The following is a 22,849-nucleotide window of genomic DNA, read 5'->3' as shown; positions in this document are numbered from 1 at the left end:
GATGAGAAATTTGCTCTAAGTGTTTCTTTTCTTAAGGTGGTTCCATTGTCTAATTTCAAAAACAGGCATGTTCTTGGTTCTGTCTCCAAACCTACTACTTCTGGGAGTGAGATTTCAAGCAATTACTTTATTACAATGAAAATGCCCTACGGAGTTCACTGTAAGGGATTTGATTGCTAGTTAATATCACCTTAACTATCTAATTTTAATGACTGCTGCAAATACAGGTCAGTAAGTAGGTTATATTATAATTCAAAGCAATTAACAGTATTTAGGGCAGATTTGAATAAATATGTCCACATAAAACTAACTGATAATAAAAAACAGTCATTAGAGACAGAAAAAGGGCTGTCCATACTATAGTGGGATGGTATCTAATTTATTTATTTATTTTTTATAAATTTATTTATTTTATTATTTTTGGCGTGATGGGTCTTCGTTGCTGCGCATGGGCTTCCTCTAGTTGCAGGGAGTGGGAGCTACTCTTCGTTGCGGTGCACGGGCTTCTCATTGCAGTGGCTTCTCTTGTTGCAGAGCACGGGCTTTAGGTGTGCAGGCTCAGTAGTTGCAGCACACGGGCTCAGTAGTTGTGGCGCACGGACTTAGTTGCTCTGCAGCATGTGGGATCTTCCCAGATCAGGGCTTGAACCCGTGTCCCTTGTATTGGCAGGCGGGTTCTTAACCACTGCACCACCAGGGAAGTCCCTAATTTATTTTTGTAGCACATGTTGCAGCCCTACGCACATATACTTTCCTCTTTAGTGGCTGATCCACAATCAAATCCCTCAGCTACAGGAAATTCTCTTTTCATTATAATAAGCTTACGTATTTCTTCTTAAATCTCTTCTAATCAATTAGCATACTACAGTAATTGGGGGTAACTGTTCTATCCCTCCTTCACACCATGCACAGAAATTCAACAGATTTGCTAACTAAAGAATGTCACTTGCCACCTGGTTCTACAAGAATTAAGTCATTAGCCACTGCAGTCGCTGACCTTCAACATACCCTGAAAAGACTTCAGGACACAGTCAGGAATAAGGCACTCTATGCTATGTGAAAACTGACAGAAAAGGCCTTCAGGATAGTTAGATTTTTTCAGGAGAAAATTTTATGAACCCAATTTCTTGCATCTTCCCATACTTAGAAAAGCACTAAAATCATTAACTAAGACATTTGTTCCTCACGACTAGCAGCAACCTTCTACCAAGATGTGTGGCTTGATTACACGTACACCTTCCCCAAGATCACATATATGCTAACCTTCCCCCTTACGTCTTCAGAGTAGTTCCTCAGAGCTAACTGAGAAGCTGTCTCCTGGGCTATAGTCCTCAGTAAGTCTCGAAATAAACTCACAGCTCTCACGTTGTGCATTTTTATTTCAGTCGACAGATTAAAGACTTAAATTTAAAATATAAGACCATAAAAGTCTCAGATATCATCTTTCATTAATCAGAATGGCAGTGACTCCAAAAATTGTGCTGGCATGGTGATGGGAAAACTGACATGCACATAGTGGTGATAGTAGTGAAAAACTAGTCTTTCCTAGTGAAAATGTGAGCAATATGTATCACAATTTTCAGTGTGTATGTTCTTTAATTTCCTAACTCCACTTCCAGGAATTTATCTTAAGACAATTAAATAAGTGAAAAACCATAAATGTACAAGGATGTTTATGACAGCATTGTTTATAAATAGTAAGATTTGAAAATAACTTAAATGTACATCATTTGGAGACTGGTAAATTGTACAATGGAATACTCTGCAGCTATTAAAAAGGATGAGGTATAGCTATACATATCTCTTCAGAAGAAAGTAAACAACATACTATTAAATGAAATATAAGCTAAAGTACAATGTTTGCAATATAATCCTATTTTCTGTTTAAAAAGTATCTATCTATATAAACTTGTATGAATATGTAAGCATGGTTAAAAATAGTCCATGTGGTATATACACAACTATTAACTGTATTATTTATGGGGTGGGGTGAAAGAAGTGGGAATTTTGTGAGATTTTACTTTTTAATTTATATATTTCTATAAAATTTGAATTTTTACGGTAAGTTTATATAATTGTAACTAGAAAGAAGTACTTTCCCTTTTTGGAAAAGAAAAAAAGAAGAAACAAAAACAGCTTTTATCTTAAAAATAAAACATTTCCTTTACACTAAATCCTAAATGTCATTAACCCTTCCTCCTTTCTTACTAGTCGGTCTCCTTATACCTGGAGAAAGTTTGGTCACTCTGCAGCTCAGGACTGTATTTTTAGTTCCTGATCTCCTTTGGCTGCTTAATCTTCCCTTGCAGGTATTTCAGCTATTTATATTGCAGTAGAAGAACAGACACTTAATTTTGTTTTACACTTTACAAACAACATTAAAATAACAAAGGTGTTAATACATCATTTGAATATTTGGGAACACATAACTAAAGCATGGAGGCTTAGAAAAGTAGGCTAATAAATTCTCTTGTCCAAATTTAATGAGTCACAACAGCCAATTTTATATATAAAGCACAGGTGATCTTCAGGGTTTTTAAACATTTTATTTTTTACAGTAATTCATTACCCTGTTTTTTTTGTTCCCATCTGCATAATCTATCATCTCTCAATTTAACCAGAAGGTATGTCTACAGTATACCAAAACAAGCAACAAAGTATAAAACAAAAACAAAAGTTAGCCATTATTTAAATATATCTCAGAAAGAGTAAAGTTTAGAGTAGTGGGTACTACATTTTAAATGGAATATGGTCCAACTGCAACACTTTTTAAAGAGTGATGAGGACAGTGAAGGGGCCAGAGTTACGTCATATGAGTAACTAAAGATGTTGAGGATGGTGAGAAAGGGAAAATGATAATAGAAAGTTACTTTTTTTCTATAGCTCTACAGCATTGAACTAGTTAGTATCAATGGATAGAAGTAACAGGAAGGTAGATTCTGGCTTAAGATTTTTACCAAATTATTTCTAGAGGTTCATTACAGATACTGAAAATGCTGAAAAGCACATTTTAATGTTAAAAGCAAAGTCTTAGCCTTAGTTCGTATATGGCGCCATCAACACACCAAGAATAAGAGGAAAGAATGATAAAGAAGACAGTAGGCTACCTTTCCAGTGCACTGTAGGTGCTGTCCTGGCACGGAGAGGGAGGTCACAAACATGGTAAAGCAGCGAAGCAAGAATACAGTGCCCATCAGACTACAAAGCCTTCGCAGAAGTATTGACCTGTGAACAGTGACCAAAAAGGGAGAAAGATCAGAAGAAAACAAACCAAAATACCTCAGGCATCTAGTGTTTACTTAAAGGGAGAACAAGCAGGAAAACCATTAGATTCTTTGAAGAGGACAGAAATCTTAGAGACCATCTAAAGCACTGTCCAACAGGATGGTGGAAATGGACTATAACTGCACTGTCCAATAAGCTATATACATGTGGCTCTTGAGCATTTGAAATGTACAAGTGAGGAACTGAATTTTAATTTTATTTCATTTTCACTAAATTAAATTTAGCCACATGTGGCTAGCACCTGCCATGCTGGACAGTGCAGACCTAAGAGCATCATTTCACTGTTAAGAAAATATGGCTAAGAGAAAGTAAGAGTTATGCAAGAGAGAAGATAGTACCTATACTGACTCTTAGCTTAGTGTTAGTTTATTACTCATATATTGTCATAACTTATTTAATGAGAAGTAAAGTTACATATGTGATTCTAGGGAATTTTTTTGCTCATTAATGACACTGTAAATTGGTTGACAGTAATTATATAATAAACATTCTTTAATATCTCTTAAATTTAAGCTATAAAATACTGTTTTTTTAATACTAAGTTTTACATTAAGTATATCTCTAACAATTTTTTTTAATGTCTTAAACCAAAACAGACTATATGATTCTTAAGTACAGAGACTTTACTTAAACATTTTTGAAATGCTCCTCCCACCCTCAAAAAAAAGTACTCAACACAAGGTTAGGTAAGTTTCAAACTTCAGTGTGTACACCTGGGATGGAGCTCAGGAATCTGCATTTTATTATTTTTTAATTTTTTTCACTTCAAATATACTTCTGTTTTATTTTCTTTCTCCTCTCCTCAAGGAACTCTAATTATCTGTATGGTAAACCTTCAGGCTATCCCCTCAGTGTCCCCAAACATTTCATCTATTTTCTATCTTTAAAAAATTTTTTTCTTCAAATTATCTTCTGATTCATTAATTCTCTCTTCTGCTGGATTCAACCTGATGTCATACTCATTACTGAATTCTCAATTTCAGGGATTTAAAAAAATGTGTTTACTTCTAGAGTTTCCATTTCATTATCTGTTAAAATTATCTGGAACACAGTCAGCAGAGTTACTTTAAAATCTGTATCTGGTACCTCCATTTTCTGGATCCACAGTGGGTCTATTCTATTATTTATTGTTTCTCTTAAATTTTGATCATATTCTCTTACATACTTATGTACCCCTTTATTAGTTATTTACTTGAGTGCCAGATATTGTATATAAAAAATTTTAGAATTAAATTTAGGCCTATATTATCTTCCCAAAGAGAGATCTGATATCTCTTTTGGCAAGTGGTTATGGGCTTTAACAATCTGGGGTCACCTTAATGCAATTTTAGAAACTGAAATTATTTCAAGCTAGGTTTCAGTCCCTGCAGGGTTTCTTTCATTTCTGGTTCACTACCAGTTCTAGAGTGTAGCAGTTGTAATGTAAAAAAAGAAGAAAAGAAGGTAAGAAAGAGAAAAAGTAACACTGAATGGAAAGGGTCCCAAACTCAAAGCAGGAGGATTCTACCACTTCTCACCTTTCTTAATAGCCCTGCTCTCCAATATTTTGGGAAAACACAGGAGCCTAAATTGAATATACTTTCATCCAGAGAAGAATTAAATTTGTTTCTTCTGAGACCCAGTTAGCACTACTGACTTGAGAACACTCTAGCCCATTCCAAAATCCACAGCTTAATCTGGGAGTCTTGGTATCAGCTGCTCAACTTTGTTACATACCTAAGGCTTAGTCTCCTTATCTTAGCTCTGGCATTACAACCAGTGGAATGCTTTTTCAGAGATGCTTACTCATTCCTCTGATTGTACACCACAGATTATTTTTTCTGTGTTTTCTTTTTCATGTGTTTGTGTGTTTGGGGCTCTTGGAGATTTTCCTTTCTTCCTGCAAGTTCAGTGATGCAATCCTTTCTTAACACAGGATTTATGGTGAATCTTCTTACCATATGGTGGAAAGTCCAGAGCAAAAGTCTCTGCCTTCTTTTTTCCACGCCATCATTTTGTGAGCTTTTTGAGGAAGACAACATGGAATCTGAATTTTAACAAGAGCCCAGGTGATTCTAGAAAGTGCTACAAAGACCACACTTTGAGAAACACTTTGACTAATTCAACATCAAAACTTGCATTTAGCTGGTCACTGCTACACTTTGCTAAACCTACCAAGGTTTCCTATATAAGGTAAACTCTTTCTTGTTTTGAAGAGTGGATAAATTCAAATCTACAGGGTCTTGTGAGGCAAAGTTAAACCAGAAAGCAGCAGTGATACATGTGGGGTTTTTTTGGTTTTTTTTGCGGTATGCGGGCCTCTCACTGTTGCGGCCTCTCCCGTTGTGGAGCACAGGCTCTGGACGCGCAGGCTCAGCGGCCATGGCTCACGGGCCCAGCCGCTCTGCAGCACGTGGGATCTTCCTGGACCAGGGCATGAACCCGTGTCCCCTGCATTGGCAGGTGGACTCTCAACCACTGCGCCACCAGGGAAGCCCAGATACATGTGTTTTTAAACCACCTCTGGTTTTAAGCAATCCAGTTATAAATATTGTTGCAAAGTGAGAGAGAATGAAGTACAATATGGCCTAAAAGTGTGACAAGAATAGCAATCATCAACGCTTCTTTTCACCTTCAAAGCACTGAAATAACTGCTGCTTAGGACCTAAAGCTCATCACTGTAGTTTACCTCAACCATTCCCTGGTGAGGAGAAAGAATAAAAAATTCACGAAAGTGTCCCTATTCCTCTTCAGTGTCCAAAGACAATGGATAGCAGACCCACAACTTTATCAGATCTTTTTTTTCTTCACTATGCCTTTTTTTTTTTAGTTGAAGAATGGTTGATTTACAATATTGTGTTAGTTTCAGGTGTACAGCAAAGTGATACAGTTATATACATATTTATATATATACACACATATATATTTCAGATTCTTTTCCAATATAGGTTATTATAAGATACTGAATATAGTTCCCTTCTATACAGTAAATCCTTGTTGTTTGTCTATTTTATATACAGTAGTATGTCTCTGTTAATCCCATACTCCTAATTTATCCCTCCCCCCTCTACTTCCCCTTTGGTAACCGTAAGTTTGTTTTCTATGTCTGTGAATAAATAAATTTTGTAATAAATTATTTTCTTTTGTAAATAAATTAATTTGTATTACTCTTTAGATTCCACACTATGCTTATTTTTTTACTTAAATAATTTCCCCTCATTAAAGTAGGAAAGTAGCCTCCTCTTATGCTTCTCTCCTTTTTTTTAATGCAAAAAACTTCTTCCCTTTATATCTCTTGTAAAAGCACAAAAGAAGCACCTTCCCTGTTCAGCAATTTTCTATACCATCTGAAGTAAACTACACTTGCTAGATGTGCACGGTGTGCAAAATGACCTCTTTTTTAATGCGCCTCCTCCAAGCAGAGAATAATTTCTTCCACCCAAACATCTGACCAAAGACTGTCCCTTGGAGGAGTTTCTAGCCTTCTATAGAAAGTGACATTTCCGATTTGTTTCCAAAGAAAGGCAAGGCTAGACTTAGATTGTCGTGGTTGGCCCATGGCTGAATATCGCCATCTCTAATCCTTCCCTGCAAAATACCTTCAGAATATTACTAAATATGTAGGTACTACCTCAGGCTGACTCTTTTGTTGATCAAACCCAAACATTTTCCTATGTCAGTAATTATAATGTCACAATGACTAGAGAAGGAAAGTAACAAGGAAACAGCAAAGGAAGAAACAAGGTTTGATGACCTTTGCATAAGACAGTCAAAACACTTTCAGTCTTTTAATGGAATAAGACAGGTACCTGTGCTTGTGAAGAAGAAGAACCAGGAGCCAAATATAGCACAGAATCATGCCACATACTTCTGTCATGGCAAAGGCCCATGGAATTCTAGGAACGCTGGAACAGAAAAAAATTTAAGTTTTGGACTGACAAGAAGTATATGTATGTAAATGGCACCACCCTGTCAGTAAGATACACTAATTATGACCTTAAAATTGTTTTCTTTAACTTTTTTTTTAATTAATTAATTAATTAATTTTTGGCTGTGTTGGATCTTCGTTGCTGCATGCAGGCAGGCTTTCTCTAGTTGCAGCGAGCGGGGGCTACTCTTTGTTATGGTGCATGGGCTTCTCATTGCGGTGGCTTCTCTTGTTGCGGAGCACCGGCTCTAGGCATGCAGGCTTCAGTCGTTGTAGCATGCAGGCTCAGTACTTGTGGCTCGCGGGCTCTAGAGCGCAGGCTCAGTAGTTGTGGCTTAGTTGCTCCACGGCATGTGGGATCTTCCTGGACCAGGGATCGAACCCATGTTCCCTGCACTTTCAGGCAGATTCTTAACCACTGCGCCACCAGGGAAGTCCCTGTTTTCTTTAACTTCTACCTCTTTTAGAAGATGATATCTGGAGAACCTGGGGAAAAAACTGTTTCATAAAGTACCTCATTTACCAGGACCTCTTTGTTGTTTGTGATTCCCAGTCATGGTTCTCTGTAAAGAAATAACTTTTTTCTCCTTTCCCATAACATGGCAGACCTGTATACAGGACTGCCCCCAAAAGACAGGGGGGAAAAGGCTCACTTCTTAAATGGTGTGCTCATTTCAGAATCCAGACAGTCAGGGCTTGAACTCAACTACTCTTTTTTTTAGCATATTTTGTTTTCAAGCAAGTAAACAGAGTTTTTATTTTGTTTTACTCCTTTCTTTCTCTCTCTGCCCTCCTTTGTTTTTTTGGGGTTTTTTTCTTCTGTATGCGGGCCTCTCACTGTTGTGGCCTCTCCCGTTGCGGAGCACAGGCTCCGGACGCACAGGCTCAGCAGCCATGGCTCACAGGCCCAGCCGCTCTGCGGCACGTGGGATCTTCCCAGACCGGGGCACGAACCCGTGTCCCCTGCATCGGCAGGCAGACTCTCAACCACTGCACCACCAGGGAAGCCCCCTCCTTTGTTTTATATTTGTTTTCTTCTATCTTTTCCATTGTTGTCTTTCCTCACCAAATCCACAGCTCCTGTGATTACCCACTAGTAAAAGACATGTCACATTCTCAATTAAAAAGAAAGAAAGAAGGGGGCAGGGAGAAGAAGAAGATGAAGAAAAAAAGAAGAAGGAAGAAGAAGGAAGGAAAAGGAGAAAAGGAGGAGGAGGAAGAAAAGAAGGAGGAGAGTGGTGGAAGGGAGGAGATGGAAATGAATCAGTCCAAATAGGTCATCTCTGGGTGGTAAGATTATTGATAGTTTTATTTTTATTCTTTGTAAATTTACACTAAAAATTTTTATACAATGGCATGTTAATTTTATAACTAAGGAAATAAAGGTATTTTTAAAAAGAAGACATGAAGTCTGCAAGGTATTAACAGTCTACTCCAAACCTTATTCAGAGTAACTGAAGAGAGTCAATCGTCTTCATTCAGGGACTCATCTTTTACCTATTACCTCAGAAAATAAAGACTCCTCTTGTGAATTTTTAATCTATTGCTGCCTTATTTATCTGGCATTATGGGGGAAAGGGTTATTTCACATAATAGAAATTTTCAGATAAAAGATCCCTTTCAATGACTTCTAAAAATTTAAACTTTTTAAATGAACATTAAAAAAACCTATATATGTATGTGTACGTGTACATATGTATACATGTGTATATACATATGTATATATTTTAAATAGTTTTACAGTGTTTATGGTAAAAGTAAGTTTTCTGCCCCACCCCCAGCCTAAACCTAATTCTTGCTCTCCAGAGGCAGTCACTTTCATTCTTCTGTTTTATTTGACGTTATATCTTCTAGTCACACACACAAAAACACATACACACACATACACACACTCTCTCTTTCTCTCCCATGCTCTCAATATTATTTCATAATTTTAAATAATTTAAAATAATTTTTGGCTTTTACTTGATGGAAATGTTTAAGTATAGTTCATAGCTAAGACAATGGAACGTAAAGATTAAATCCCTTTCTCGTACAACTTCTTACAATTCTCCAGAGCTAATAACTTAAAAAAAAAAAAGTTTGTTCTGTTTCTTGTGTGCCTATCACCAATTCATCTTCAGACAATTCTATCAATTTCAATGTTTCCTTTGGAGAAATCTCTCCTAGAGCTCCTTCTTTAGAAAGGCTGCATTTTCTATTCCCTCTTGCATGGCTATTTCTTGGAATAAAACTTAACCCTCATCTTGGGAATTTCTCTTTTCTATATTGGATCCTCTGTTTCCTGAATCCCATGTCCTCCTCTTTCTCAGTTTACTCCTTAGTTTTGATGTAGTGTATCCTTGAATTATTTTCTCAGAGGAGGGATGGAGGATAAACTCGTTTTTTTATGTCAGATTTACTGAGGCTTAATTTACAAACAGAAAAATTCACCATTTTTAGCTATACAGTTCAAAGAGTTTTGACAAACACATTCAGTCATGTAATCACCACCGCAATAAAGACAACATTTTCATCACTCCAAATAGTTCCCTTGTGTCCCTTTCTAGTCAATTCCCTTCCTCACTTCCAGCTATGGGGCTACCACTGATCTGATTTCCGATTCCTATAGGTTTGCCTTTTCTAAAATGGCATATAAATGCAATCACACAGTATTTGTCCAAATACCTTTTGTATCTGGCTATTTTCACTCAGCATATGTTTCAGATGCATCCAAGTTATTGCATGTACAATTAATTCTTTATCTATTCTTTGTCTACAATTTCCGTATCCATTCACAGGTTGATGCGTATTCTGGGCTATTTCCAGGTTTGGGTGATTATGAATAAAGACCACATACAGGTCTTTGCATGGATGTATGTTTTCATTTTTCTTGGGTAAATACCTAGGAATGAAACTGTTGAGTCCTATGTTAAGTTTATGTTTAACTTAAGAAACTATCAAACTTTTTTCAAAGCAGTTGTACCATTTTGCATTTCTACCAGCAAAGTATGAGAGCATCAGTTGCTCTGAATCCTCGTCAGGCCTTGTCATTAGCAATTTTTTTCATTTTAGCAATTCTAGTAGCTGTGGGGTTGGAGAGTAAATTTTTTTGAGACTTGCAAATTTTAAAATATCCTTGGGTCTAGCCTTATGTCTATTTGTTAGTTTGCCTAGGCAGAACATTTTAGGTTAGACATTATTTTGTCTCAGAATGTTAGAGGCATTTATTCCATTGTCATCTCACTTCCACGGTTGCTAAGAAGTGTGATGCTGTTTGGATTTCCAATCTTTGTGTGGTATTTGTTTTGTCTCTTAAGAAGCTTTTAGGATCTTCTGTCTATACCTAGTGTTCTGAAATTTTTCATTTCATGTACTGGGTGCTCTTTCAATCTAGGAAGTCACATTCTTTGACTCTGAGAAATTTCCTTTTATTATAGCTTAGATAATATCTTCCTCTTCATTTTCTCTATGTTCTTCCTAAAACCACTATTTTTTCCACTGCTGGGCCAATTGGATTCATCTTACTTTTTCTCCTCTACTTCTTATCTCTGCTCTACATGCTGGGCAATTTCATCAAATCCATGTTCCAATTATCCTGCTGGATTTTTTTTTTTAATTTATTTTTGGCCGTGTTGGGTCTTCGTTTCTGTGCGAGGGCTTTCTCTAGTTGTGGTGAGTGGGGGCCACTCCTCATCGCGGTGCGTGGGCCTCTCACTATCGCGGCGTCTCTTGTTGCGGAGCACAGGCTCCAGATGCCCTGGCTCAGTAACTGGCTCACAGGCCCAGCTGCTGCGCGGCATGTGGGATCTTCCCAGACCAGCGCTCGAACCCGTGTCCCCTGCATTGGCAGGCAGACTCTCAACCACTGCGCCTCCAGGGAAGCCCATCCTGCTGGATTTTAAATTTCTACTTTCATTTTTTATTTTTCAAAAGTTTTCTCTGAATTTTCCTTTTTCATAGTCTACTGTTACTGTCTCATAGAAAGCAATATCTCTTATCTGTGAGTATATGAATGGTTATTTTTTTATGAAGTGTTCTTCTGCTCCCTATTTCGTGTTTCCCAGTTTGCTTTTTTTCTATTTGCATTGATCTGTTTTCCTCAAATGTCTGGTGATTCTTGACTGACCGTTCATATTTGACAGGGAAGTACTAATAATAATAATGTGATGCTCTGTGTGCATGGACTAAGGTTGTGAAGTATGGGTTTCACTGGGATAGAACAGAGGTCTAGTTGATGAGATAGGGATATCTCTCCTACCACAGTATCTATAGTCCTTTTCTCTTGTGCAGGTTTTCCAAGGAGAGGAATCTGTTCTCCTGCTTGGAAGACTGGGGCTGGGTATGACTGGGGCTGGGAAGTTAAGTCTGGTTACTTAAGGAAGGGAGCTGGAAGTCTCTGTGATCTAGATTTACAGTTAACCAATTTAATTACATTAAATCAGTTAATTTACAGTTAATCACAGAAAATACAATGAAAACAGGCACCTTTGTTCTCATCTGGGCATGGTGTCCCCAAGTCCAGAGTCCCTCACATTCAACTACTCTGGAGAATAAACCACCTGTCTTCTGTTGCAGTAGAACAGGTCTTAAAATGATTTTCAACCAGCTCTCCCATATTTAGCTCCTATCTATACCCAGTCTTGAGAGATGTTTGATGCCTCCTGTTTTGAGAGTTTTTCTGGAGTACTGCAGTACAAATAAACTCACCTCTTGGGCACCACTAGTCCCCACTCCCAACCTCACAAGAGACACTTAGCTTTCTACTTTCCAAATTTTCATTATTATCACTGCTTCTGCCTTCATGGGATTATTGGGGGCCCCCACCCCCACTTTTTCTTGTTTCTTTTTTAGTGAAGTGTTGTAAGGAAATTGTCAAATGTGTTTTCAATATCTCATATTTATTCTGATGCAATGCTTTCTAAAATGCATTATATATGTTATGCCTTTTTTTTCTGGATAGAATTTAATTTTCTTTCATAATTCAGAGTCATCACTGTGAACACTGATTATTACACTGGACATGGTAATGACCTCAGAGACTACTGAGAAATGAAAGGCATTGAAGCCCCAGATTAATGTGGTTTTTCCATTATTTATGTGTGCTTTTTATAGTGCTTCTGTTTTCTCTATTAGCTATCCTTCCTCACATATAAGTGGGCCTGCCTCTAGAAGCATCTCTATCTCCTAATTTTTTGCTTATGATCTGCTGAAGCTCTTGGAATTGTGTCAAGTAAGCTTCAGAAGCAGACTCTGAAACAAAGATCACTGTGAAAGTTATTAGAAATGTTCCTAAGGGAAAATATAGGGTAGTAGGGAAATGAGATCAGGAAGGCAAGGAAGCAAGGCAAGAGTGAGACATCAAGCAAAGCCCTGTGGTAAACTCAGGCAAGGGTAACTTTGGCTCAATCCTGCAAGGAATCTGGGAGACAGTGTACGTCCAACCTAAAAGTTGTCCTAATTAGGGCAAAGAGAAATGAAATATTTATACCCCACCTCATCAGTTATTGGTTAAGGGCTGCTGCTGAAGGGATGTAAATTTCCAAGTATGTTTGGCTCTCTTTTTAAGCAGGCAAAGTGTATTCTAGCAGCCCAAGAGCAGTTCTCCAACAAAGACATACAATTGCTGGATGTTGGGAGTATAAGTGTGCAAGAAAATGGAAAAGAGATCTGAGGGGATATAGGAGGAATGCTGACAGCACCTGCTACCATTCTCCTGTGAATAAAGTTTACATACTTAAGAGCATGGGGCTTTGTAGCTGGTGGAACTGTAGACTTGTTAGGCAAAATTTGGTTTCAAACCCCCACTGCAAATTGAAAACATATGTCTATACAAAACTTTGTATATGAATGTTCATAGCAGCATTATTAATAGTAGCCAAAAAGTGGACACAACTCAAACCTTCATCAACTAATGAATGGATAAGCTAAATGTAGTATATCCAAACAATGAAATAATATTCTGTAGTAAAGAGGAATGAAGTACTGATACATACTACTTATATGGATGAATCTTAAAAACATTATGCTAAATGAAAGAAGCCAGACACAAAATAAGGCGTCATGTTGTAATGGCCATTTATATGAAATGTCCAGAATAGACAAATCCATAGAAATAGAAACAGAAAGTAGATTGTGGTTGCCAGGGTCTCGAGGGAGAAGGGAAATGGGGTGTGACTGATAATGGATATGAGTCTATTTGGGGTGTTGAAAACGTTCTGGAATTTGTGGTGATGGTTGCACACCTTTGTAAATATACTAAAAACCACTGAATTGTACACTTTAAAATAAAATCCTCACGATCAATCATTTCCCTCTTTTTTCCCATTATGCCTTTCATAGTCATCTATAGAACCTTAGCATCCATTCTCTGATTTCTTGAGATTTTAGGTTTTGGTTCACTGTCACTCTCCAAAACTTCGCCTGTTGTGGTACATATCCTTCTCACTCCTCTTTTTACTTCTCCTCCTATGACCTTGTCTTTTACTCTACTTCAGCGACCCACCATCCACGGTTATAAACTGGATCTTGTCATTATCAAGATTATTCTTCATAATCTCAACGTCAAGAATTCTATACTAACCAACACCTCTTGTCTTTCCATCTTATTCCTTCTAGTACTCCAACTTCAATAATTCTGAGACCCCAAATCCACAGATCTTATAACACTTTCACCTATCTCACCTCATGAGGTAGTCCTTCACCTACCTCATATCCTCCTGTCCCTCCTTCTCTACCTATGTCCACGGTTAGTCATTATAATCACTCCCTTTCCTCTTTTTCCTTCATTGCATTGCCTAGCAAAACTTAAAGCCCACTTAAATCCAATTATCTACATATTCTATACCTGTATCTGTGCAGTTGAGTGAGGCTGGTAAAAACACACAATATCAACATGACTATTAACCTCAAGGAGGTCTTTAGTGCTGCTACTACATCACACAAGTCTATTCACTCTCATAGATGACTATTTTACACTTCATCCTTTCTCCTCAAACCTCCGACCTTCTCTCTCTTCTAAATCCCTGTTTTCAGAGGAAATAAAAACAATCATCAGAGGACTTCCTCATGCTTTACCATCACATCTAGCAACCTTATATCTGTTCCCATATTTTCTGTCTTCCCTTCTGTTATGAATTAATAGACCCTGTGCCTAAGACCAGCCTCTCCCACCCACTAGATCCTACCCCTTTTCATCTACTCAAGGATATTATTCCATCAATTATACCCTCTCTTTCCTCTAACAGTATCTCCTTCCCTCTAAACTGGGTCATTCCTATCATCAGTACAACAATCATGCTATATAATATAGTCCATCCAAAACAAAACCCTGGAGACTCCATATCTTTTCCTCCTTTCTCCAATACAACTCCATTTCTCTGTTGCCCTTATAGAAAAACTTTTAAGGGCTTGTAAGACTTGATTGTTTCCAATTTCTCTCTTCCCATTCTCTTCCCCTCTCACTGCTTTACCCAATTTTTTTACTTTGAAAAATTCTGATCATAACAAAAGAAAAGCTGAAAGATAAACACTTTATATTCTTCACTTAAATCTATCAATTGTTTACAATAATTAACATTTTCCCATATTTGCTTTACTTCCCTCTTTCTATACAAACCTAAATACACATACACACTCTTGGAGGAGACTAAACCCTTCCCAAAATAAGTTGCAGACATTATGACACTTCTCCCCTAAATACTTCAACATGTATCTCCTAAGAACAAGGATACCCTCTTCATAACCCAATACACTATTACACCCAGGAAATTGTAACACTGATTTAGTGTTAAACCGTATCATTTAATATGCCATCCATATTCAAATTTTCCTAACTGTCCCTAAAATGTCCTTTATAGCAGTATTTTTTTTTCTTGATTGAGGATTCAATTAAAGTTCATGTACTGAGCTTGGTTATGGCTCTTCAACTTCCCTTATAATTCCCTTGAAGAACTTCCCCCCTCAGTCAACCATTTTTTGTTTGTTTTATTTATCACTATGGGTTCATAGATTCTTTTTCTTACTCAGTATATTATAATCCATTACCATCATTACGCTTTTTTAAAAAAATTTATTTATTTTTGGCTGTGTTGGGTCTTCGTTTCTGTGCGGGGGCTTTCTCTAGTTGTGGCAAGCAGGGGCCACTCTTCATCGCGGTGCATGGGCCTCTCACTATCGCGGCCTCTCTTGTTGCGGAGCACAGGCTCCAGACGCGCAGGCTCAGTAGTTGTGGCTCACGGGCCTAGTTGCTCCGCGGCATGTGGGATCTTCCCAGACCAGGGCTCGAACCCATGTCCCCTGCATTAGCAGGCAGATTCTCAACCACTGAGCCACCAGGGAAGCCCTTATTATGCTTTTTGATGTTCCAATTGTCCTAATTTGATCAATGAGAGCCCCTTAAAACCAGCTCATATGTTCTTTTGATAGGTTTCTACTTCCTTGCTTTATGGCACAAAATCTATTTCAGGCTAATTTTATGCTTACCATGCCCCAGACTTGTTTCCTCTGCCTAGAGTACTCTTTCATCAGATATCCACATGCTACCCTTTCCTTTCTCTAAGGAGCCCTGGTCTGTTCCTTTAGTACAGATTGGTATTTAGAAACCATTGATCTGGATGCTCATGGTGCTTCACAGCTACTGAGTTTTTCCTACAAACCATTTCACATCAGTTCATAGAAATCTTCCTCATTCTTTTCTATGATTAAATAGTACTCTATTGTGTAGGTGTACCACAGTATATTCAACCAGTTTTCCATGGATAAGCATTTAGATTATTTCCAATATTTATAATTATTACAATTAATGTCGCAATGAATAACTCTGTCCATATGCTGTTTCATATTTGTGGAGATACACCTTTAGGTAAATTCCAGTCTCACATTCTCTCTTGAACCCATTATAATCAGGCTTTTGCCCTTATTAACTCTTGTCAAAGTCTATGGTCAATTATCCTCATCTTACTTGACCCCTCAGCAGCATTTGACACAGCTAATTATAATTTATTCCTGTCTTCTTAAATTTTTTTTTTTAACTTGGCTTGCATAATACTCTCTCACTCTCTCTGCCCTGACCTCCTCAGTCGTCGTCTTTACTAGTTTTGCCTTACTTTTCTGACCTCTAAACATTATACCTGTTCCTGGGCTCAATCTTCAATATTCCTTTCCCTTCTAAACTCACTTCCTAGTAGACATTATCTAATATCATGGCTTTATCTGCACTTGTAACTCCCAAATTTCAGCCTAGATCTCTCTGAACACTAACTCATCTTTCCATCTCTGACTTGACTTCTGATTTGGTGTAAAAGATACTTCAAACTTGACATGTCTAAAACCAAACCCTTACTTTTCTCTTCAAGTCAGGTCTTTCCACAGTCTTCCCACCTCTATAAAGGACAACTCTATCCTTCCAGATGATCAAGTCAAAAACGTTGGAATAGGGCTTTCCTGGTGGTGCAGTGGTTGAGAATCTGCCTGCTAATGCAGGGGACACGGGTTTGAGCCCTGGTCTGGGAAGATCCCACATGCCGCGGAGCAACTAGGCCCGTGAGCCACAACTACTGAGCCTGCGCGTCTGGAGCCTGTGCTCCGCGACAAGAGAGGCCGCGATAGAAGCCCACACACCGTGATGAAGAGTGGCCCCCGCTTGCCACAACTAGAGAAAGCCCTCACACAGAAACAAAGACCCAACACAACCCAGAATAAATAAATTAATTTAAAAAAAAATCTTGAAATAATCCTTGAATTCTCTCTTTCTCTTACACCTTACATGCAAATCCATAAGCAAATCTTGTTGCCTGTATGTACATACATACACACACACACATATATATACATATATGTATATCTACACACACACACACGTATGTACCACTACTCTTCTCATCCAATCCACCCCACCCCATCTTTGCCTAGACGGATTCAATAATTTAACTAACCTCTACTTTCCCATCCCCACCACCGAGCTATTCTATTAACAACAATTAGATTGACCTTTTAAAATGGAAGTTAGATCGCTCTACTCTTCTCCTAAATGCTTTCCAATGGCTTCCCTTTTCACTTAGAATGAAAGCTAAAGTCCTTACAATTGTCTACAAGTACCTACAAAATCTGGACTTCTGTCTCCTCTCAGATCTCACCTACAACTGTTCTCTCCATCTCTCACTTGCTGTTCCTTAAACATGCTAAGCCTACTACCAATTCAGGATTCCTGCACCTTGCTGTTTCCTCTGCCTAGAGTACTCTTTCATCAGATATCCACATGCTGTCTTCCTTACTTCCTTAGGGTCTTCTGCTGGAAAAATTGTGTACGATAGAACAGGGAAGGAGATATAGGGATCTAACAGCTTCTTAAACAGCTTCCTTATTTTAGCACCACCCTTTCACCCACAGTATCCAGAGCTTTGAGAAATCTGCAAGATAGTTTGGGTTGGTTCTCAGTTTTCCCAACTGCTGCTTTAGAATTAGGTTACTTTAGCTCTGCTAGTTGCCACTCACCCATCTGCTTTTCCTTTTTTTTTTTTAATATTCATTTATTTATTTGGCTGTGCCGGCTCTTAGTTGCAGCATGCGGGATCTTTTATTTGTAGCATATGGGATCTAGTTCCCTGACCAGGGATCGAACCCGGGCCCCCTGCATTGCAGTGCGGAGACTTAACCACTGGACCACCAGGGAAGTCCCTCACCCATCTGCTTTCAAACTCCCAAAAATGTATGGCTGTTTTCTCCTCTCTTATCTACCCTTTCCTTGTAAGTTTACAACTTAAGACCAACAAACAAACACAACTTCTTTACTATACTTTTAGTCAGGGCTCGAGAGAGAATAAAATGTTATATATATGTCATCCTGCCATCTTAACATGGACATTTTAATTCATTTCATTTTAAAAAAACCCATATACTATAAGGCACTTTCAGAAGAGTACAACGTTTTGTTTTTATTTTTTAAACATCTTTACTGGAGTATAATTGCTTTACAATGGTGCCTTAGTTTCTGCTTTATAACAAAATGAATCAGTTATACATATACATATGTTTCCATATCTCTTCCCTCTTGCGTCTCCCTCCCTCCCATCCTCCCTATCCCACCCCTCTAGGTGGTCACAAACCACCTAACCGATCTCCCTGTGCTATGCGGCTACTTCCCACTAGCTATCTATTTTACGTTTGGTAGTGTATATATGTCCATGCCACTCTCTCACTTTGTCACAGCTTACCTTTCCCCCTCTCCATATACTCAAGTCCATGCTCTAGTAGGTCTGTGTCTTTATTCCCGTCTTACCCCTAGGTTCTTCATGACCTTTTTTTTCTTCTTAGATTCCATATATATGTGTTAGCATACGGTATTTGTTTTTCTCTTTCTGACTTACTTCACTCTGTATGACAGATTCTAGGTCCATCCACCTCACTACAAATAACTCAATTTCGTTTCTTTTTATGGGTGAGTAATATTCCATTGTATATACGTGCCACATCTCCTTTATCCATTCATCTGTTGATGGGCACTTAGGTTGCTTCCATGTCCTGGCTGTTGTAAATAGAGCTGCAATGAACATTTTGGTACATGACTCTTTTTGAATTACGGTTTTCTCAGGGTATATGCCCAGTAGTGGGATTGCTGGGTCGTATGGTAGTTCTATTTGTAGTTTTTTAAGGAACCTCCATACTGTTCTCCATAGTGGCTGTATCAATTTACATTCCCACCAACAGTGCAAGAGGGTTCCCTTTTCTCCACACCCTCTCCAGGATTTAGTTTCTAGATTTTTTGATGATGGCCATTCTGACCGGTGTAAGATGATATCTCATTGTAGTTTTGATTTGCATTTCTCTAATGATTAACGATGTTGAGCATTCTTTCATGTGTTTGTTGGCAATCTGTATAGCTTCTTTGGAGAAATGTCTATTTAGGTCTTCTGCCCATTTTTGGATTGGGTTGTTTGCTTCTTTGTTATTGAGCTGCATGAGCTGCTTGTAAATCTTGGAGATTAATCCTTTGTCAGTTGCTTCATCTGCAAATATTTTCTCCCATTCTGAGGACTGTCTTTTCGGCTTGTTTATGATTTCTTTTGCTGTGCAAAAGCTTTTAAGTTTCATTAGGTCCCATTTGTTTATTTTTGTTTTTATTTCCATTTCTCTAGGAGGTGGGTCAAAAAGGATCTTGCTGTGATTTATGTCATAGAGTGTTCTGCCTATGTTTTCCTCTAAGAGTTTGACAGTGTCTGGCCTTACATTTAGGTCTTTAATCCATTTTGAGTTTATTTTTGTGTATGGTGTTAGGGAGGGTTCTAATTTCATACTTTTACATGTACCTGTCCGGTTTTCCCAGCACCACTTATTGAAGAGGCTGTCTTTTCTCCACTGTATATTCTTGCCTCCTTTATCAAAGATAAGGTGACCATATGTGCGTGGGTTTACCTCTGGGCTTTCTATCCTGTTCCATTGCTCTATATTTCTGTTTTTGTGCCAGTACCATACTGCATTGATTACTGTAGCTTTGTAGTATAGTCTGAAGTCAGGGAGCCTGATTCCTCCAGCTCTGTTTTTCGTTCTCAAGATTGCTTTGGCTATTCGGGGTCTTTTGTGTTTCCATACAAATTGTGAAAATTTTTTTTCTAGTTCTGTGAAAAATGCTAGTGGTAGTTTGATAGGGATTGCACTGAATCTGTAGATTGCTTTGGGTAGTAGAGTTATTTTCACAATGTTGATTCTTCCAATCCAAGAACATGGTATATCTCTCCATCTTTTTGTATCATCTTTAATTTCTTTCATCAGTGTCTTATAGTTTTCTGCATACAGGTCTTTTGTCTCCTTAGGTAGGTTTACTCCTAGATATTTATTCCTTTCGTTGAATGGTAAATGGGAATGTTTTCTTAATTTCACTTTCAGATTTTTCATCATTAGTGTATAAGAATGCCAGAGATTTCTGTGCATTAATTTTGTATCCTGCTACTTTACCAAATTCATTGATTAGCTCTAGTAGTTTTCTGGTAGCATCTTTAGGATTCTCTATCTACAGTATCATGTCATCTGCAAACAGTGACAGCTTTACTTCTTCTTTTACGATTTGGATTCCTTTTATTTCTTTTTCTTCTCTGATTGTTGTGGTTAGAACTTCCAAAACTATGTTGAATAAGAGTGGTGACAGTGGGCAACCTTCTCTTGTTCCTGATCTTAGTGGGAATGGTTTCAGTTTTTCACCATTGAGGAGGATGTTGGTTGTGGGTTGGTCATATATGGCCTTTATTATGTTGAGGAAAGTTCTCTCTATGCCTACTTTCTGCAGGGTTTTTATCATAAATGGGTGTTGAATTTTGTTGAAAGCTTTCTCTGCATCTATTGAGATGATCATACGGTATTTCTCCTTCAATTTGTTAATATGGTGTATCACGTTGATTGATTTGCGTATATTGAAGAATCCTTGCATTCCTGGAATACACCCCACTTGATCATGGTGTATGATCCTTTTAATGTGCTGTTGGATTCTGTTTGCTAGCATTTTGTTGAGGATTTTTGCATCTATGTTCATCAGTGATATTGGCCTGTAGTTTTCTTTCTTTGTGACATCTTTTTTTTTTTTTTTTTTTTTTGCGGTACATGGACCTCTCACTGTTGTGGCCTCTCCCGTTGCGGAGCACAGGCTCCGGACGCGCAGGCTCAGTGGCCGCGGCTCACAGGGCCTAGCCGTTCCGTGGCATGTGGAATCTTCCCAGACCGGGGCACAAACCCGTGTCCCCTGCATCGGCAGGCAGACTCTCAACCACTGCGCCACCAGCGAAGCCCATCTTTGTGACATCTTTGTCTGGTTTTGGTATCAGGGTGATGGTGACCTCATAGAATGAGTTTGGGAGTGTTCCTCCCTCTGCTATATTTTGGAAGAGTTTGAGAAGGATAGGTGTTAGCTCTTCTCTTCTCTAAGTGTTTGATAGAATTCGCCTGTGAAGCCACCTGGTCTGGGCTTTTGTTTGTTGGAAGATTTTTAATCACAGTTTCAATTTCAGGGGCACAACGTTTTACAAAAACAAGACAGCACTACAAACTTTCAAAAGATTTTTTAAAACCACAAATATAGGGCTTCCCTGGTGGCGCAGTGATTGACAGTCCGCCTGCTGATGCAGGGGACACGGTTCATGCCCCTGTCTGGGAAGATCCCACATGCTGCGGAGCGGCTGGGCCCGTGAGCCATTGCCGCTGAGCCTGCGCGTCAGAGCCTGTGCTCCGCAATGGGAGAGGCCACAACAATGAGAGGGCTGTGTACCGCAGAAAAAAAAAAAAAAAAAAAAACCCGCAAATATAAAAACTAATAGTTTTGAGTTTTGTTCTATTCTTATTTTTCATATAATATACTATACTCTTTTTTATGCATTCAGTATTTATAAAAACAGAATACTATCCATGAATCAGTTTGTATTTGTGATAGTTCTAATTTATCTGATGATACATGAGACCTCCCCATATTTTTAGAAGAAGCAAAACCCTGTTCATCTTTTTTTAAAAAAAAGTAAACAAATTCCATTTATTACATATAACATTCCAGGAAACCCTTTTAAAATCTGAAGTGCCCAAGGAGCTATAACATAGCTGTAGAAAAATAAATTAAGCAGTGGTTCTTGCTACTCATCTAGGCTTAAGGTCTAGTTTACTCTAAGAGAAAAAGGCAATTCTAAAGCATCTTTATATAGCACAAGATAAGGCAAATGGGAAGTATATATCAACCAAAACAACAATAAAGAATGTAATTATCATGAATATATCATTATCATTGCTAGTACAGCTATCTTCTACAAACTTGGCAACTAGCAACAAAACTTACCTGTCTAAGAATATATCCGGGAGTGGTGGATAGGTCTGCATGTCAGGCACTCGCTCGTGGACTATAACCATTATGAAAGATGTAAATCCGAACACTATAAAAACATATATACAACTCAATATGGTCTTCCAATACTCTGGGTCCAATCTTCGAATAGAATGTTTGTTTTTACCATTCACATACTGGTATTGATCAGAATTCAAATCAGTGATGGGTCCGTCACAGTCGTGTGAAGGTTCCCCATTACAGAGCCACTCTGCATTCTGAAGAGCACTAATGAAAGGGCTCATGGAACTCATGGGACTGTCACTGTTGTATCCCATCTCTTCTAAAACATCAATATGTATTTTCTGCAATTTTCGGACTGACAGCATTAACCTTTTAATGTCCCCTAAGACTTTGATTTCCAGAGGAGGAGACCGGAGATCATATTCAGTCAACGTTAGCAATGTGATTCCATCAAGTCGGTGCTTATTGCATAAAATGTCCACATACTCAAAAAAGCCTTCATCCTTCAGCCAAACAGCTACATGCTTGGTAGTCCAGCGGCGAATGCAGAGCTGATTAGGAAAAGCCATTTCCTCTTCCGCTGCCTGTCAAGGGAAAACAGGAAAATAAAACAAAAATTTCAGGGTGTCCTAAGAACTCCTTTGAAGACAAAATACACGTAAACACATCAGAAACAGTAATTCATCTACACTGCCCTATTGGCTTCCAGACGAGAGTAAAAGAAACAAAAATTATTCATTAATGAGTAGCTCTCAACAGATTAACATTCTAATAATTATATGCATATAACCCCAATAGCAAAAGGAAAGCTAATGACCGAACATTTTTGCAAAATGTTTTTTTGGTAATATTTTACAAATGGC

The 22,849-nt window shown here is 38.2% G+C and overlaps 1 protein-coding gene across 2 annotated transcripts in view; it reads right to left on the bottom strand.

Annotated features, from left to right (window-relative positions):
- VDAC2 (voltage dependent anion channel 2) overlaps nt 1-22,570 on the bottom strand; it is a 69,414-nt gene extending 46,844 nt beyond the window's left edge. For both annotated transcript variants that reach the window (XM_049697237.1, XM_049697238.1), the window contains exons 1-2: nt 21,978-22,570; nt 7,074-7,169 (exon numbers count right to left, since the gene is read on the bottom strand). In XM_049697237.1, the coding sequence (XP_049553194.1) occupies nt 7,074-7,169; nt 21,978-22,555 (674 nt within the window). In that variant the 5' untranslated portion in view covers nt 22,556-22,570. The remainder of the gene's footprint in view (nt 1-7,073; nt 7,170-21,977) is intronic.
- Nucleotides 22,571-22,849: the final 279 nt, after the last annotated feature.

The sequence above is a fragment of the Orcinus orca genome, chromosome 14, assembly GCF_937001465.1.
Source record: "Orcinus orca chromosome 14, mOrcOrc1.1, whole genome shotgun sequence".
Lineage (NCBI taxonomy): Eukaryota > Metazoa > Chordata > Mammalia > Artiodactyla > Delphinidae > Orcinus > Orcinus orca.
Note: the sequence above shows the minus strand (reverse complement) of the source record. Positions and strands in the feature narration are given on the sequence as shown.